Genomic DNA, 18,449 nt, shown 5'->3' with positions numbered 1-18,449 from the left:
AATGTGAATCTGTTCAGTTAGCGTCGTCACCTCCTCAAATTCCGTTGCTTGTCGGACAAGGATAGCACACAAGGCAACACATTTGGTGTGGTCTCTCGGCACTCAAGATGACACTTCACCTGGTCAGACCATGAAGGGAAGGTCCCAAATCAAATACTGTGAAGGGCAACAATAAATGATATTTCAGTGATTCGAGGCAGTTTACAATGGGGCTCCATAATCAGGTCACAGCTTTACATCAGTGGTTCTCAACCTTTTTCTTTCCACTCACATACCACTTTGAGTAATCCCAATGCCAACGATGCAGAGTAAGGGATTGCTTAAGGTGGTATGCGAGTAGGAAGGTTGAGAATCGTCACTCGAAACCCAACTGTGACCAAAATATTTTGCTTGAGAAAAATGGTCATTGGCCCACTTCCTTTGGAGTTATGAAACCATGCACATAACGAGTCAATTAGGTATGATTAAAACAGTGGTCTTCAAACATTTTGAGAGTGAAAAGAAAAAGGTTGAAAGAACAAGGTTGAGAACCACTACTTTACACAGCCATTTATCAAATCACTCACAAATTTGAACCTGGGGCTATAGCTAACATCTCATGATTGGTGACAGAGAATTACAGAATCCAGCAAGATACAAAATGGTCCAGTCAGTTGAGCAGAAAAAAAATGGTTGACGGAATTCAAACACCAAGTGCAGGTTTCTGGCTGAAATGGCTAATGCAATTTCATTAATTTGTTTTTAATGATACAGCATGGTAACAGGCCCTTAGCACACAAGCCCACACCACCCATGTAACCTATTGTCCCTGAGGGTAGGAGGAAACCTGAGCATCTGGAGGAAGCCCATGGAGAAAACTTGATCCTAGACTTCTTGATGGAAAAACCACGGTCTGCCTAGGTTAGCAGCAAAACCTCCAGCTCCAAATTTTTTTTTTTAAAATTCAGACGTACAGCACTGCAACAGACCAATTCAGCCCGACGAGTCCCGTCCTGCCCAAATTACACCCCATTAACCTACACAGGTAATTTTTTTGAAGGGTGGGAGAAAACTGGAGCCCCCGCCCCCCCCCCCCCCACACACTCAAGAAAACCCACGCAGACATGGGGAGAACATACAAATTCAAATCCAGATCCAGTCCCAATCGTTGGCGCTGTAAAGGCGTGGCACTAACCACTACGCCAACCATGCAGATTGCTGACGACAACAATAGCTGGCCTCATCAGCAACAATGAGAAGTCAGCTTACAGGGAGAGGGCCGATTTGCTTGTCTAGTAGCGCAAAAGCAACAAACAGAGTCTCAACGTGGACAAGACGAAGGAGAGGAGATGCGGGAGATGAAGGACCACTCATCCTACAGCATATCTCAAAGGCTTCATTGCAGTCAGTGTGGAGCACAAAGTTCATTTAAAGGACAACCTATCCAGAATGCACAACACCTCATGAGTCAGGAAGGCACAGCAGCACTTCCAATGGAGGTTGAAGGCTGGCCAGGGGTCCAAGGCTACGAGCCACCATCCTAACCACATTCTATAGAAACACAATACAGAATGTCCTGGCTAGGTACAGCACAATGAGCATGGTAGCTGCAAAACATTAGATCAGAGGTCAGTTCGGGGGTGTTTAAAACTGCCAAGAGTGTTGGGGTCTCCCTGCCTTCTAATCAGCAATATCAACACAAGGAGAATGCTTAAAGCAGACTGAGAATCAATGAGGACCCTAACCATCGCAGTATGTGTGAAACACGACCTTTAAGGAACAGGCTCAGGAGCGCAAAAACCAGGGCTGCCAGGCTGGGAAACAGCGTCTTTCCACAGGTGGAGAGAGAGTTGAACGCTAGAAACTTGCAAATTGTTTTTATATATGCTTTTATTTTAGATCTCTATGCATAGATGTTGTTTGTGTGCATCTTGCACTGTGTGCACACACTATGGTCTGGAGCTGAGCTGTTTTGTTGGGCTATACATGATAATAATGAACTTTATACTCTTTACAGATACCATCTAATTCAAATGCGGGTCACTGGCACAATGCTACATCATAGACCAGCAATAATAGAAATTCACCAAGACAATGGTATCTTCAAAACAATTATTTTTATAAATAATATAAAATCTTAACTAAATCCACACCCACCCATTATTACAGCTCGGGCATGAATCTGAAGAGATTATTCAAATTCTAAGTTCACTTTTAAACATCTTGTGTTGAAACTTAGAATCTTTAAATTGAGGTTCAGAAGTAATCACAAAGTAGTTGAAACATCTAGTCAGACTTCTCAAAACTCAAAGTCTTGGTGAGTTGTCTTCAGAGAAATGTTTCTTCATACGAATGATTTCACAATTCCCTTCTCTTGTGTAGAGGTTACAGAACTTGTGGTTTCTGCAATGCTTTCACAAACCCAGGCAAGGGTTAAACGAAATAACAATCAAAATGTTTCATGATCCAATTGAGAGAATGTTCTTGCATTCTTTTACCTAGATATGGATAAATCAACAGTGACCATTACCATAACTCCAGAGGCACTGCCCTCTCTCCCAAGAAAGATAGTCAAAATGACCATCCTCTCTAAAGTCACTCCAATTCTGTGTTCCTCCCCTGACAAGGAGAGCACAATAGCTCTCCTCACAGAATGTCACTCCGTCTGATATCAGATCATTCAGGTTCATGATCCCAAAATGCTGCTTCAAGCCTCTATCATAAAACTACTTTGATCTCTACTGGCTGTTAGGTTTCAATTTCCAAAAAGATTAATCAACAAGCAGATGGTCTTTATGTTTGAACAGGTGCCTCTCTCAGCAAACACTTCATTTTCTCAGGATTTCAATTGAACAACATCTCTGGTTTTATGACTGTTCCTGGTCCAGATAAACAGTCTCTGGTTTGTGTTTTCCCTGTCCTTCCCACAGAGAAATTTTACTAAAAATAATAACATAAGTCTATCTCACACCGTCAGAGTGTTGCGCTAACCACTCCACCCCAGTAAGTGGGGGGAAAATGGAGGGCAGTTGATGGGATGTGGGCAGAATAAATACACGATCGGGGTCGCATATGTGGGGATGGGATGATCTGCATGAACTCTGACTCAGAGCCCATCTCCATGGTTATACAAATATTGATGGTTTCATCCATCTCCCAAACAAATAGAATAGCTGAAAAGCAAGGAAGAGGCGGGGACCTTAGGGTGCCCTGACAATCCTATTCCCAAAATCAAGTTGAAGTTTATCATCATGTGACTTTACATACACCAGACAAAATGGCGCATTCACATATACGCAAAGAAAGTTTAATATTCCATACATCTTGGCATAGAAGTTTTGAAACCCTCAAAATGCATTCCAAAAAAAAAAAATCAGGGGGTCGACTTGTACGGCAGATACAAAAATGAGACCGACCTTAAACTCAAAAACAATTCGACGTAGAATCAGCGCACAAGACAGCCCCAAAAAACCCCAACCTACAACAAATTTTCAAGCTACCAGTATATTTGAAAGAATTATTATTGAAAAAACATTAAAAATCCTCCAACTCTGGCTAACGAAGGAGTCCTCTTCTCAAACATTGTTTTCTTAAAGTATCTTCATTCTTTCATTACCAAGTTCTCATAGATCATTGGGTACTCCTGGTCATCTTTGCAGGATTTATCTTGCTCTCACTGTATCAGGAAGGAAGCCAGTATCCTGAAGGACACTACTCACCTGGGTCATCATTTCTTTGACCTATTGCCCTCAGGTAGACAATACAGGTCCATTAAATCATGGATGAACAGACTCGAGAACAGTTTCTATCCCAGAGGCATTTAAGAATTAAACTCTGCCAATTAGTGTATTTTATATTGTTTTAACGCTACTGATTTTTACATTTTTTTTATAAATATGCTCTTGTATATTGTATTTGTAAATACTGCAGGTTGCATTTAAAAAATGTTGTTGTGTTTTCTTTCACAATAACAATAAATTTCCTTGCAACAGTTGCTGATATTTTTTGGCCACTTCTGTCACTTTTAACTTAAAACTCACTTCATAAGTTTGTCGTTTTGCTGGAGGCTTCATGATAGCCACCTTCTGGTCACACCCAACAGCACAATCTTTGCGGGTTGTGGGGGGGGGGGCGGGTGGTAGACTTGTACATACAATACATGATAAAACCATAAAAATGAAGCTGAAAAATGTGAACCCAACTTATTTAAAGTTGGGGTCAACTAGTAACGCCAAAATTTATGGTAAATATTTCGGAATAATTTCCTCGGTGACATGATCATCCATCTCGCAGCCTGCGGGAAGAAGCCTGGCAGCCCCGATTTTGATGCTCCTTCACCTCTTTGATGTCAGTGCGTCAAAGATACTGCATGGAAGATGGAAGGGCCCTCAGTAATTCATTGAGCCCTATTTAATGGGATGTGGGTAGACTAGTAAAAATCTTGGTATTAAAGGGTCACAGTTAATTGGCTTCGTGTGCTGAAGTGCAAAGAGCTGAGGCACGAGTTCATGCAGCAACAAGATGCCAGCTAAAATGGGGAATGCAAGCTCAATTGTAATACTCAAGAGGAATTTAGGCAGGTAACATAGAGTGGAGGGATATGGAGGGCTATGGACTGGATGCAGGTCAGTGGGCTAGGCAGAAAATTATTTTGGCACAGACTAGAAGGGTGAAAAGGCTGGTTTCTGTGCTGCATGGTGTGACATAATAGCACAAGAGAACAGAGGTATTTTTGCTGTCCTAGAGTTGTATTTAGTTAAAGTAGTCAGGGGGGGCTCAAGATTCTCATTAGTCTTGGGCAAACAAATATCTGTTCTTGAACCTAGAGGTGCTGGACTTCAGTCTTATGCACCCATTTCTCAATTACGTCTTTTACACCGCTGCTGTGTTCTAGGAAAATATTTCCCTTTTCCCAGAACGCATGTTTTGTTAAAAACTCAGAACGGGAATGATGACATCTTACCTCCTAAAACTCTTGCCGATTTCCCGGAACAATGGGAAATGAATAGGATGTCGCCACAGTGGCATTGCAAGTCCTGCCTCATCACTTGCCACACTTCCTGCATGCTGTCTAAACTCGCATGAAGGAAACGAAGATCGAGTTTTGGTCGATCGTGTGTGGATGACCAATGCCGAGATGTCAGAAATTCTTCAAACCAGTAAAATTACACAAAGTTGCATCTAGTGGCGGAATCCCGTAGTAGGTGAAGACCTTACTGGGTACAGGGTGGGAAGAGGTGTAGTCTAAGTAGTTGGGGGAGTTGGTGGGTTTAGAGATGTCAGTCAAGATTTAGTACATTGAGATGGAGACAGCAAGATTGAGGAAAGGGAGAGTGTTGTTAGAGATGGACCAAGTGAATTTGAGGTCAGGGTGGAAGTTGGCAGCAAAGTGGATGAAGTCAACAAGCTCATCACGGGTACATGAGGCAGCACCAATATAGCCATAGATGTAGCAAAGAGTTGAGGGGCCTCGCTTGTGTAGGCTTGTAGCATGGATTGCTCCATGTAACCAAAAGGCAGGCACAGCTAGGACTCATGTGGGTACCCATGGCTTCCCCTTTAACCTAGGGAAAGGGCGAGGTCAAAGGTTAAAGTATTGAGGCCGAGGACAAGTTCTGCCAGCCAGAGGGAGGTGGTGGAAGAGGGGGACTGGTTAGTTCTATTGTCCAGAAAGGAATGAAGAGCTTCAGTATGGGGAAAGAAGGTGCATAGGGATTAGGGAACTGGAAGTTGTTGAAGTGATGGAGGGTGTGTGAAGTGTCCCAGATGTAGGTGGGGAGGGACTGGACCGGGATAAGCAGAAATCAATTTGGTGGGGCAGGAAATCACTGTCACAATCAGGTTTGTGGGTCTTAGGTAGGAGGGAGAAACAGGCAGTACAGAGTTGGGAAACAGCAAAGTAGGTGGGTTGAAATGTTCACTTCCTTCTTGATGCAGCTCCTTAATGTCTTCAATGGATGAAAACTCAGTGCACCTGATGGACCTGGATACGCTTGCTATTTCCTGAAGCATTCTGCGCTCCCGAGTATTCAAATTATCAAAACAGGCTGTGATGCAACCTTTTAGTACATCTTCCACAGTGGATCTATAGATGCTTGACAGATCATTATACAACATGTCAATTCTCCTCAGAACATGAGACACTAGTGTGCCTTCTTCACAGCTGCATCAAGGTGGCGACTCCAAGAGAGGTTCTTGGATATGTGGACATGCAGAAATTTGAAGGCACTAACCATATCCTCTAACATTCCTTGAAGGGAAGACAGGTGCATGGTCTCTCAGCCTCCCTTCCCAAAACCTTGATGGCTTTGAGAGAGCAAGATTATTCTTCTGCCACTACCTAATGAGAATCTCAATCTCTAGCCTGCATTCAGTCTCAATTTACCATTATTTGGTCAACAGTGGCATCATCAATAAGTTTATAGAACGCTTGGAGGCAATAATGTATTGGGCAGGGGTGGCCAATACATGATTACATCATAGCAGCAGGCTATTTCAGCCCATGAGTACGTAATAGAGAGTGCAGGTCAATTGGGCTTGTGCTGCATGTCCAAATTAAAAAGTTGGCCACTCCTGGAACTATAGGAGATAGAGCTTCTGGTGTGTCATAACCAAAAAAAAAAAAAAATTGTCCCCCAAAACCAAATGCACTTCAAAATGCGATTGCAGATACAATTCAACAATGCCACGATGTCTAAAACCCAAATCATTGCAGCTCCACACAAATGGACAATGATCGTGGAAATGAACGGAGCTTTCAACATAGAAGAGGCCACATGCAGATCAAAAATGAGGAATTTTTTTTTTCCTTTGATCAGAAGGTGTGACAGGGATTTGAAAAGGTATCAGTGGAGTGGTTTTAAATTTAGACAGAGCACAGTAACATTCCTTTGGCCCACACTGCCCATTTACACCCAATTGACCTACAACCCTGCTATGTTTAAGGGTGAGCACCCAGAGACAACCCACCCATGCACCGTCACAAGGGAGAATGTACAAACTCCTGACAGACAGTGTCCAATTCAAACCCCAGGTGCTGTAACAGCATTGAACTACACCAACCGTGCCACCCACTTGGTTTTCAAGGAAGAAACCAGTGAAGGATAACATGACCAGTTCATGAATCACTCAAATGATTGATTTAAAACAGCAGAGGGAGCTTGAATGAGCATTTTTATTCCAGTTTTTTTTTAAAAAGTGAATTCCGCAGCTGCAGTAAGACTTGGACCAATGATCTAGTGCAGTAATATAACCAAATTACCATAAGCATAATGTAAACCACTGTTGCACACCAGCTAATTGAAGATTTATTAAAACCAACCAACTCAAAATGTGTTCAGGACACAGAACCATGCTCAAATATCCAAGCTGTACAAAGCCAAAGTTATCGGTATTCAATGGAAAGGGAATGGAGTCACATACCGAGAAGGATCGACCTGCATTCACTGAAGATCTGCGTTTTACAGTACAGAAACAGGCCCTTCAGCCCACCTCATTCATGCTGACCAAGTTGCCTGACTGAGCTCATCCCACTTGCCAATGTTTGGCTCTTATTCCACTAAACCATTCAAAACAGAAATAAATTCTGACATGTCACCGTAGGATAACTGTAAAGAGACAATTCTTCCACTGGGGGAAATCTAGAACTAGATTTCAGAGCAAGGTTAAAAACAAAGATCCATGTGAAATCAAGGGCAGGCAATGTTTCGGGCCTGAGCCCTTTGTCAGGTACTTGAAAGGCCCAGACTCTCAACTTCCCATGGACGCTACATGACCTGCTGAATTTCTTCAGGCTCAAACCCTTCATCAAGGTATAAACAAAAAGCAGCAGGACCCCCGCCATACCCCCCCCCCACCAACAAAAAACAGCGTGGGGGTGGGGGGAGGAGAAAGAGAGAGATATCAGCACAGTCCAACAAGCAAGAACACATAGGTTGAAGGGTTGAAGATTAAAAAATGCTGAGAAGTGATAGGGTGGAAGCTGAAGGAAATGAGATGAAGGGCTAGGTCGCATGCACTCACAATAAACTCATCAACTTTGTCCATTTTGCTGCCATCTTCCACGGCAACTTTAAATTCACTTAGTCCATCTAGGACAACCCTCTACCCCCCCCCCCCCCCCTTTCTCGATCTCGGTCTTCAGAGACGGACTCTCTGCAGACACTTTCTAAAACCCAACACCACCCACATGAGATTGTCCCCTTTGGCTGGATCACGAGAAAAAAGTCACTGGAGTCTCCCTTCCTTCCATTGTCAACATTTACCAGGAGTGTTGTTGAAATAAATCTCAATCGTTGAAGACATTTTTCCATCCAGCCCACAGCATCCTTGAACCCCTACCATCAGGAAGGAGAAGGAGCATCAAAATCAGGACTGCCAGGCTGGAAAGTAGCTTCTTCCCACAGGCTGTGAGATTGATGAATAGTATCTTGTAAACTGAGTAAATCATCCCAAAATATTTGTATTTATTTTAAAGTCCATCTTTGTGTTTATATGTAATTATGTATTGCGCATTATGGGTGTGTGTGTATTTGCACCATGGTCCTGAGAAACAGAGAGATGATAATGAACTTGAAAAGATACATGGCTTGGAGGTGGTGCGGAGTTTTCACTGGCATCTGAGACAACTGAGGTACATCTAGAACATGACAGCACAGGCCCTTCAGTGGGCATGTACATTCCCACACTCCCTTACAAATGTTATTTGTTATTCCCTTATTAAATGTTGTGTTAAAGTTGCACTTGATTGCACACCCTTGTGTCCAGGCTGGTCACTGTGAACCCACCGATCCTGACACTTTCTCAGCAACACTGCCTCACTGAATATATTCAAGTCATAGATTTTTGCAGAGCAAGTGAATTGAGGGTTATGGGGAAAGGCAGGCAGGTGGAGCCGAGTCCTCAGCCAGATCAATCATGATCTTCCTGAATGGCAGAGCAGGCTCAATGGTCCACCCTATTTCTTATATTCTTAAATACCAGGTGGCCCAGTCACGAACTCGAGAGTGCAGTGAGCCAACGGTTGTGACAAAATGTTACAGTGGCACCCCTTTAAAGAGTGGGACACCAATGTGATTCTGACAAGCAACTTCATGAAGACTTTTAATATGTCACTGCCCCCACCACTCAAAGACCAGGGAGAAAGCAGATTTAGAGAACTGTAGAGCATTCCAGCACAAAAAAAAAGGCCCTTCGAGCCAGAGGCGCCAAACTATTATTCTGCCTTGTCCCACTGACCGACACCCAGTTCATAACCCTCCATACCACTCCCATTCATGCACTCTTCCCAAATATTGGCAGCTCCTTCCACACTTCCCACCCCTCTTGCCTATCCCCCTCATAATTTTAAAGACGTCCATCAAATTTCCCCTCATTCCTCTCTGCACTCCAGAGAATAAAGTCCTGACCTGTTCAACCTTCCCCTGCAGCTCAGGCAACATCCACTCAGTTCATCTTCTCTGCACTCTTTCAATCTTATTGGCATCTTTCCTGTGATTCGGCGATCGGAACTGCACGCAATACTCCAAATCTGTCTTATACAACTTCGATCCTCGACATTTGATTGATGAAGGCAAAGGGGTCTTCTTTTCTAGACATTATTATCCCCCCTCGCCGCAAAGGGTCGACCAAGTCGTCACAGTTGCAGCTACTTAATTAAGCATCTCTGCAGCCTTCGAGATAAGTGAGAGCGGAGGTGGTGTGATCCTCAGATCAAGGACGGGATGTGCTACTTCAGGGCCATGCTCTGCCAAGGGGGCTTTTTTGGTGGGGTAAAGAGACAAATACTTTCTCTCCTCCACTACCCTCCCATTTTTTTAAAAAAAAGAAAACTTGGCATGGTTTCAAAAGACCGAAGACACAGGTCTGTTTCACAAAGACATCACATCATTCCCCCCCCCCCAGTAATCAAAATAAAACTTCAGCAGATCTCGCTGCCCCCCACCACCCCATTAAAGATTTGAAGAGTTCACAAAAGTCTTCAAAGAAAAAATGAAAGTTTCCTCCCCCCCAGCCCGGGATGCCCGTCCCCCCCAGCCCGGGATGCCCGTCCCCCCCAGCCCGGGATGCCCGTCCCCCCCAGCCCGGGATGCCCGTCCCCCCCAGCCCGGGATGCCCGTCCCCCCCAGCCCGGGATGCCCGTCCCCCCCAGCCCGGGATGCCCGTCCCCCCCAGCCCGGGATGCCCGTCCCCCCCAGCCCGGGATGCCCGTCCCCCCCAGCCCGGGATGCCCGTCCCCCCCAGCCCGGGATGCCCGTCCCCCCCAGCCCGGGATGCCCGTCCCCCCCAGCCCGGGATGCCCGTCCCCCCCAGCCCGGGATGCCCGTCCCCCCCAGCCCGGGATGCCCGTCCCCCCCAGCCCGGGATGCCCGTCCCCCCCAGCCCGGGATGCCCGTCCCCCCCAGCCCGGGATGCCCGTCCCCCCCAGCCCGGGATGCCCGTCCCCCCCAGCCCGGGATGCCCGTCCCCCCCAGCCCGGGATGCCCGTCCCCCCCAGCCCGGGATGCCCGTCCCCCCCAGCCCGGGATGCCCGTCCCCCCCAGCCCGGGATGCCCGTCCCCCCCAGCCCGGGATGCCCGTCCCCCCCAGCCCGGGATGCCCGTCCCCCCCAGCCCGGGATGCCCGTCCCCCCCAGCCCGGGATGCCCGTCCCCCCCAGCCCGGGATGCCCGTCCCCCCCAGCCCGGGATGCCCGTCCCCCCCAGCCCGGGATGCCCGTCCCCCCCAGCCCGGGATGCCCGTCCCCCCCAGCCCGGGATGCCCGTCCCCCCCAGCCCGGGATGCCCGTCCCCCCCAGCCCGGGATGCCCGTCCCCCCCAGCCCGGGATGCCCGTCCCCCCCAGCCCGGGATGCCCGTCCCCCCCAGCCCGGGATGCCCGTCCCCCCCAGCCCGGGATGCCCGTCCCCCCCAGCCCGGGATGCCCGTCCCCCCCAGCCCGGGATGCCCGTCCCCCCCAGCCCGGGATGCCCGTCCCCCCCAGCCCGGGATGCCCGTCCCCCCCAGCCCGGGATGCCCGTCCCCCCCAGCCCGGGATGCCCGTCCCCCCCAGCCCGGGATGCCCGTCCCCCCCAGCCCGGGATGCCCGTCCCCCCCAGCCCGGGATGCCCGTCCCCCCCAGCCCGGGATGCCCGTCCCCCCCAGCCCGGGATGCCCGTCCCCCCCAGCCCGGGATGCCCGTCCCCCCCAGCCCGGGATGCCCGTCCCCCCCAGCCCGGGATGCCCGTCCCCCCCAGCCCGGGATGCCCGTCCCCCCCAGCCCGGGATGCCCGTCCCCCCCAGCCCGGGATGCCCGTCCCCCCCAGCCCGGGATGCCCGTCCCCCCCAGCCCGGGATGCCCGTCCCCCCCAGCCCGGGATGCCCGTCCCCCCCAGCCCGGGATGCCCGTCCCCCCCAGCCCGGGATGCCCGTCCCCCCCAGCCCGGGATGCCCGTCCCCCCCAGCCCGGGATGCCCGTCCCCCCCAGCCCGGGATGCCCGTCCCCCCCAGCCCGGGATGCCCGTCCCCCCCAGCCCGGGATGCCCGTCCCCCCCAGCCCGGGATGCCCGTCCCCCCCAGCCCGGGATGCCCGTCCCCCCCAGCCCGGGATGCCCGTCCCCCCCAGCCCGGGATGCCCGTCCCCCCCAGCCCGGGATGCCCGTCCCCCCCAGCCCGGGATGCCCGTCCCCCCCAGCCCGGGATGCCCGTCCCCCCCAGCCCGGGATGCCCGTCCCCCCCAGCCCGGGATGCCCGTCCCCCCCAGCCCAGGAAGCCTGTTTCCACCCCCCCCACCCCCCAGAGAGGCTGGGGGTCTCCCCGCTGGAACAATTGCTCTCCCGGCCAGGAGAGATTTAAATGCCCGGGGAAGCCGCAGACTCAGCGAAAGAACATCTTACCTCTGGTCCTCACGAAGCCGAGCACCAGCCCAATCAACAGGACACTTCTTCCACTCGGCATGTTTGCCCCCCCACCCAAAGTTTGTTCGGACGACAAAAGTTTTTTGGGGGGGGGCTCCGCTCTTCCCGATGGCTCTCCTCACCTGGAATCCCACCCTGTGCAAGGACTTCTGCAAACCCAGCTTTTCTATTCTTTAATAAGACTGCTCTGTCTTTCTGGGTGGGGCGGGGGGCGGGGGGGCGACTATTTATAGACCGACTCGTTGCGTGCCGACACGAGTTTCCATGAACTGGAGCCTTTCATTCTACCGCCGGCTGAACCGTGATTCGTCAGGCCCCGCGTCAATCATCTGACCGACCGCCCAACGGTCCAATCAGGGTCCCCGTCGCCCATCCGGCGCTGACTGGCGAAGAGGGCGGTGACTCTGCATGTGCCGGGTCCCACCCTGCTGGTTGGCGGGGAGGAAAAAAATGTTCTCCCTCTCCCTCTCTCGCTGAGAAAATACGTATTGCCATCAAACCTGATCCAATCCCATCGAAGCAACAAAACAATACAGCATGGAGACCATTCGGCCCCTCCTGCCTTTGCATCTGAGCATGCCATTCACTCCATCTCTTCCCACCCTTGCATCTGCAGCCCCTACCCATTGCAAGTGGAAGGCACAGTCACTCACCTTACTCCAGGTGACTTCCCCCCGGCATTACTCATGTCCCCGTTTCAATTCCCTGACTTGTTCCCGCGCCAACGTGACTGTACGTGGTCTCCTGCACTGCCAGACTAGAGGAGCAACACAGGGTCGGCGCCGGGGGGAGGGGGGGCATCCGCAGGACTGGCCCACCCCCACCCTACAGCAATGTGCTGTGCCCCCTCCCCAGAGGGTTGCGGTCATCGCTCGCTGTCAGACCTGCCCCCTCCGGTGTCATGAGCGTGCGTCAAGCGACACCGTCATTTAATGACGCTTGCGCCATAAAAGCAGCGCCCTTGTCACTGACAAGATGATGTTAACAGCACCCCCCACCCCACTCTGCCCCTCCCTAACACGCTAACATTCGTTCTGCTGCCAACACTGGAACAACACCTTGTATTCCATCAGGGCACCCTGCAACCAAGATGCCTTTAACATTGACCTCTAGTTTCCGTTAGCCTCTCCCCTTCCCCTATTCCAGTTGTCTTCTTACCTCTACCTCTCTCTCTCTCTTTCCCTTATTCTCTCTCCTTCCCTCCAACTCTGCATTCACAGAGTCTCTCCTGATCATTTCTCACCTTTCCTCTTCCTGCCCTCCGATCCAAGTCGAATTGCCACCTTTTGTCTGTTGGCCTGTGTTCCTCCCCCTGCCCCTGTCCCCAGTCTTTTTATGATGTATACCTTGAAGAAAGGCTCAAGCCCAAAATGTTGGTTATCCATCTTTACCTCCTGCGAACACTGCTAGACCGGCTGTGTTCCTCCAGCAGTTTTGTGTTTTTACTACAATCACAACGTCTGCAGACTTTTGTGTTTCACACCATGACCAAAAGGGGCAATACCCCTTCCTTCACAAGTTTTTAGCTCATTAATCCCATCTGCAATTACTTACACTGCAAAGCTTTGATAATCTCGAACATTCAGGACTGTACTCGGGCCAGACTATATAGGTTGGCACTGCATCTTGGGCTAAAAGGCCTGTACTGTGCTGTAATGTTCTGTTCTGTGATATACTCGTGTGAAACTCATGGGGTCGACCATTACACAGATAACACTTTTGACCACAGTAAGTATCTGCGTGGTCAGGAGCTCCGATGGGCAGGTGGCGGAGGAGTCAATCCACGTTCAAGGCATTGTGAGCTCCAGTGGCTTAACCAGCTGGTAAGTCTGTGTTCAAGGCATCGGGAGCTCTGATGCGCAGGCAGCCGAGACCGGGTGGGAAGTCCATGTTCAAGGCGTCAGGATTTCCGATGGGCAAGTGGCAAGCAGTTAATCCACGTTTGAGGTGTTGGGAGCTCTGATGTGTGGTCGGCCGGGACCGGGTGGGAAGTCTGCATTCAAGGTGTCAGGAGCTCCAATGGGCAGGTGGCTGGAGCCAAGTGGAAAGTTTGTGTTTGAGGAGTTGGGAACTCTGAAGAGGCCAAGGTGAGAGATTAGGGTCGACTTTTACATGATTTTGACTTTTACATGAGCATGAGTTTACAGTATGTCATAGAGGTATTCTAAATTATGAGAGGCTTCAAAGAATAAAAAGGAAGAGGACATGGCAGAATCACAAATGGCAATGAGGAAGTGTACAGGATGGAAATTGATCAGCTCGTTGAATAGTGTAACCACAACAACCTTGCACTCAACATCTGCAAAACCAAAGAGATGATTGTGGACTTCAGGATGAAATCTTTACCGAGGACTCAGTGGTGGAGACAGTTGAGAAATTCAAATAAATGGGTGTCAATATCTCTAAGGATCTAACCTGGAGCCTCCATTTTGATGCAATCACAAAGAAGGCCTGCCAGCAGCAATACTTCGTGAGTTGTCTGAGGAGATTCAGTATGTCACCAAAAACTCTCGTAAACCTCAACAGGTGAGCATCGCTGCCTGGCATGGAGGCATCAACTCTCAGGACAAGAATAAACTCAAGAGACAAAGAGATGGGAAGAGATGGAGTGAATGGCATGCTCAGATGGAAAGGCAGGAGGGGCCGAATGGTCTCTGGAGACCCCCACCACCCAGGCCATGCCCTCTTCACTCTGCTACCATTGGGGAAAAGGTACAGGAGCCTAAAGACGAGCACCCAGTGGCACAAGAACAGCTTCTTCCCCTCTGCCATCAGATTCCTGAATGATCAATGAACCAAAGACACTGCCTTACTTTTCGTGCGCTATATATTTTTTCTTTCAGAGATGTGTAGTAAGATGGTTATAATATGAATGTTTTCCCTATGACGCTGACGCAAAACACCGAATTTCATGACTTGTTCATGACAATAAATTTTGATTCTGATTCCAAATGATATTGGTTTTAAAAGGAAGAACATGTTCATATAACCATATGACAAATTACAGTACGGAAGCAGGCCATATCGGCCCTTCTAGTCCGCACCGATTTAGTGAAACTCCACTAGTTCCACCTACCCACTCCCTGCCCATATTGCTCTAGGCCCCAGCAGCTGCAGATTTTCTTGATTACTTCTTTTGGAACCATTGGATGTTCTTTCCATCAATACCCAACACTTTGTTTTTTATTTTTGTCTCTTGACAATAGACAATAGACAATAGGAGCTGGAGTAGGCCCTTCAGCCCGTCGAGCCAGCACCGCCATTTTACAGATCATGGCTGATCACTACCATCAGTACCCCTTTCCAGCCTTATCCCCATAACCCTTAACTCCTTTGCCCACTAGAGTCTTATCTAACTCTCTTTTGAACATAATCAGCGAATCTGCCTCTACCACCCTCTGTGGCAGAGCATTCCACAGATTCACACTTCTCTGGGTAAAAAAATGTTTTCTCATCTCCGTCCTAAAGGGCCTACCCTGTATTCTTAAACTATGCCCTCTAGTCCTCGTCTCCCCCATCATTGGGAACAAGTAATCCGACTTCATCCTGTCTATCCCCCTGATGATTTTGTATACCTCAATCATGTCCCCCCTCATCCTTCTAAACTCCATCGGATACAAGTCCAGTTTTTCTAGCCTTTCAGCATATGTCAACCCCGCCATCCCTGGAACTAACCTTGTAAATCTGCGCTGCACCCCCTCTATAGCTAGTATGTCCTTCCTCAAAATTGGAGACCAGAACTGGACGCAATACTCCAGGTGGGGTCTCACCAGGGCCCTGTAAAGCTGCAGAAGGGCGTCTCTGTTCCTAGACTCCAATCCCCTCTTTATGAAAGCCAACATGCCATTTGCCTTCTTCACAGCTTTCTGAACCTGCATGCTAGCCTTCAGTGACCGGTGAACAAGTACTCCCAGATCCATTTGCTCCTCCCCACTCCCTAGCTTGTCGCCATTTAAATAATACTCAGCTTTCCTATTATTGCCCCCAAAATGGATAACCTCACATTTGCTCACATTGAACGTCATCTTCCATTCAGCAGCCCACTCCCCCAACCTGTCCAAGTCCCTCTGCATTTTCCTGACATCCTCCTCATACCCCACACCGCCACCCAGTTTCGTGTCATCTGCAAATTTGCTCAAGTTATTAATAATCCCCTCATCCAAATCATTTACATAAATTACAAACAACTGAGGACCCAATACCGATCCCTGCGGCACTCCACTCGTCACATCCTGCCATCCTGAAAAAGACCCGCTTACCCCAACCCTTTGTTTCCTATTTCTTAACCAATTTCTTATCCATGTCAGCACCTTATCTCCAATACCATGCTCCCTGATCTTGCCCACTAGTCTCCCGTGCGGTACCTTATCAAAGGCCTTCTGGAAGTCCAAACACACCACATCCACTGGCTCTCCCAAGTCCACCCTCTTTGTCACATCCTCGAAAAATTCCTGAAGGTTAGTCAAGCATGACTTACCCTTAAGGAATCCATGCTGACTAGCCCTTATACTATTATTTCTGCCTAAGTGTTCTGCTATTACTCCTTTTATGATAGACTCCAATATCTTCCCCACCACCGACGTCAGGCTGAATAATTTCCCGTTTTCTCCCTCCCTCCCCCTTGAGTATTATCATAAATTTTTCAAACGTTCAGCTGAGTGGAAATGGAGTGGCATGAGTCGAAACCACAGTGAGTGGAAAGGAATGAGGGATTGGGATTGGAGTGCAGGAAATTGGGCCTTGGTGAATGGAGGTGAAAGTGAGAACCAGCATCAGGTGAGTGGGATGGAACGATGGAAAACGGGGCCCGTGTCAGTGAGAAGGGAGTGCGGCAAACCTCTTCTGGTGACCCAGATTCCAAACCATAATGCAGTCTTTGGAGTTGTTTTTTTGAGGACACCTGTCGAAAGAGATCACCACAGCACAGAATCAGGCCCTTCAGCCCATCTAGTCTGTGCCAAACTATTGTTCTTCCTAGCCCCATCAACCTGCAGCATGCACCTCTGTACACCTCTCAACCCTTTCAAATTTATCTTGATTGCTGAAATTGAACCCGCATCCACCACCTTCACTGCAGTTCATTCCTCGCTCTCACCTCTGCCTGAATGTTCCCCTTAACCCATGTCTTCTCGTTCTTGTCTCACCAAACCTGCTAGCATTTACTCTATCTGTACCCAATTGTAATTTTGTACATCTCTGTCAAACCTCCCCTCTATCTTCTACTCACCAGGGAATGTCCTAACCTGTTAACCTTTCCCAATAACTCAGCTCCTCAAGCCCTGTGCTCTTTTAATCTGATTGTTCCTGTAGTCTGGTGACCAAAACTGCACACAACATTCCATACTTGGCCTCGCCAATGTCTTTTACAACTCCACCATGACATCCCAACTTTAATGCTCAACACTTTGATTCATGAAGGCCAATGTGGTAAAATCTGTCTTTTCGATCCACTCGACCGCTGACATGATGTTCCAACTCTTAGACTCAGTCCCCTGACTGACAAAGACAAGTACAGTCTTCCATATGACTTCTTTATCACTCTGTCTGCAATGTCACCACTTTCGAGGAACTATGTACTTAAATCCCACAAAGACTTCTTGTTATATTACGCGCCCCAGAGTTCTTCCACTCACTGAGGATGCCCTGGCCTGGTTTCATTTCCTAATTTAATTGAAGTATATCTCTGTTCCCTCACAGTTTCTTAATCCTGAAACCCTGCCATTTAAGTAGGTTCTTTGTGTGCTCCTGATGCATGGCCACAAAGTTCTCAATACCATCCTGTACACTCCTTTTCTGCTTGACCAATATTAGGTCAGAGGATCCCAAGCGGGATCCCAGTGGGAAGGTGATACTTGAAGGAAGCTTTGATCACATCCTTCTTCAGTCCTCTTGGAAAATCTTTTCCCATGAGAGAGTTTGGGATAACTTGCCTGTTTAGGAAGCCTGGTGTTGAGCACTCAAATCACATAGCCTGCACAAGCTCATTGAGTGTACGGGGTAAAACACAGAAAAGTCCGCAGACATTGTGGTTGAAGTAAAAACACAAAGTTGGTCAAAGAGTGTACTTTATTGAGCAAAGATAACAATACAATACCAACATTTCAGGCTTGAGCCCTTCGTCAAGGTGAGCCCTTTACCTCGATGAAGGGCTCAAGCCTCAAACGTTGGTTATGTATCATTATCTTTGCTCTATATCACTGTTTGACCAGCTGAGTTTCTCCAGCTTTGTGTTCTTACTCACAGAGTATGTCGGGGGATCAATACTAGGAATGTTGGCATGGGGCAAGACACTGATATATGCCACTTACCCTTCAAGTCAATCCAGAAGATTGAGATATTGTTTGTGGTGTTTTTCCAGTGCCTTGATGTGCCTGCTATAATCTAGACCAGATCTCAAAAGCCCAAAGAAGAAAATGGAGTTACACATCAGCCAGTTTGATAAGGATGGAAGATTTACATGGGATTGTGCCAATAATTTCCAATATTCTGTGGGAAAAAAAATCGTCACGTCCTTAATTACTGCCCACATGGCACCTCTATTAGTCATGATCCATTTTGCAGTCTTTGATCCTGACGACA

The 18,449-nt window shown here is 48.7% G+C and overlaps 1 protein-coding gene across 1 annotated transcript in view; it reads right to left on the bottom strand.

Moving 5' to 3' along the window:
• The window catches only part of LOC138739622 (CD99 antigen-like), a 64,398-nt gene extending 52,310 nt beyond the window's left edge, over positions 1-12,088 (bottom strand). Inside the window, exon 1 of the mRNA XM_069892030.1 lies at positions 11,850-12,088. Within this exon, the coding sequence (XP_069748131.1) occupies positions 11,850-11,910 (61 nt within the window). The 5' untranslated portion in view covers positions 11,911-12,088. The remainder of the gene's footprint in view (positions 1-11,849) is intronic.
• Positions 12,089-18,449: the final 6,361 nt, after the last annotated feature.

This window comes from Narcine bancroftii, chromosome 7 (genome assembly GCF_036971445.1).
Source record: "Narcine bancroftii isolate sNarBan1 chromosome 7, sNarBan1.hap1, whole genome shotgun sequence".
Taxonomy (NCBI): Eukaryota; Metazoa; Chordata; class Chondrichthyes; order Torpediniformes; family Narcinidae; genus Narcine; species Narcine bancroftii.
The sequence above is the reverse complement of the archived record's forward strand: the minus strand, read 5'-3'. Positions and strand labels throughout refer to the sequence as shown.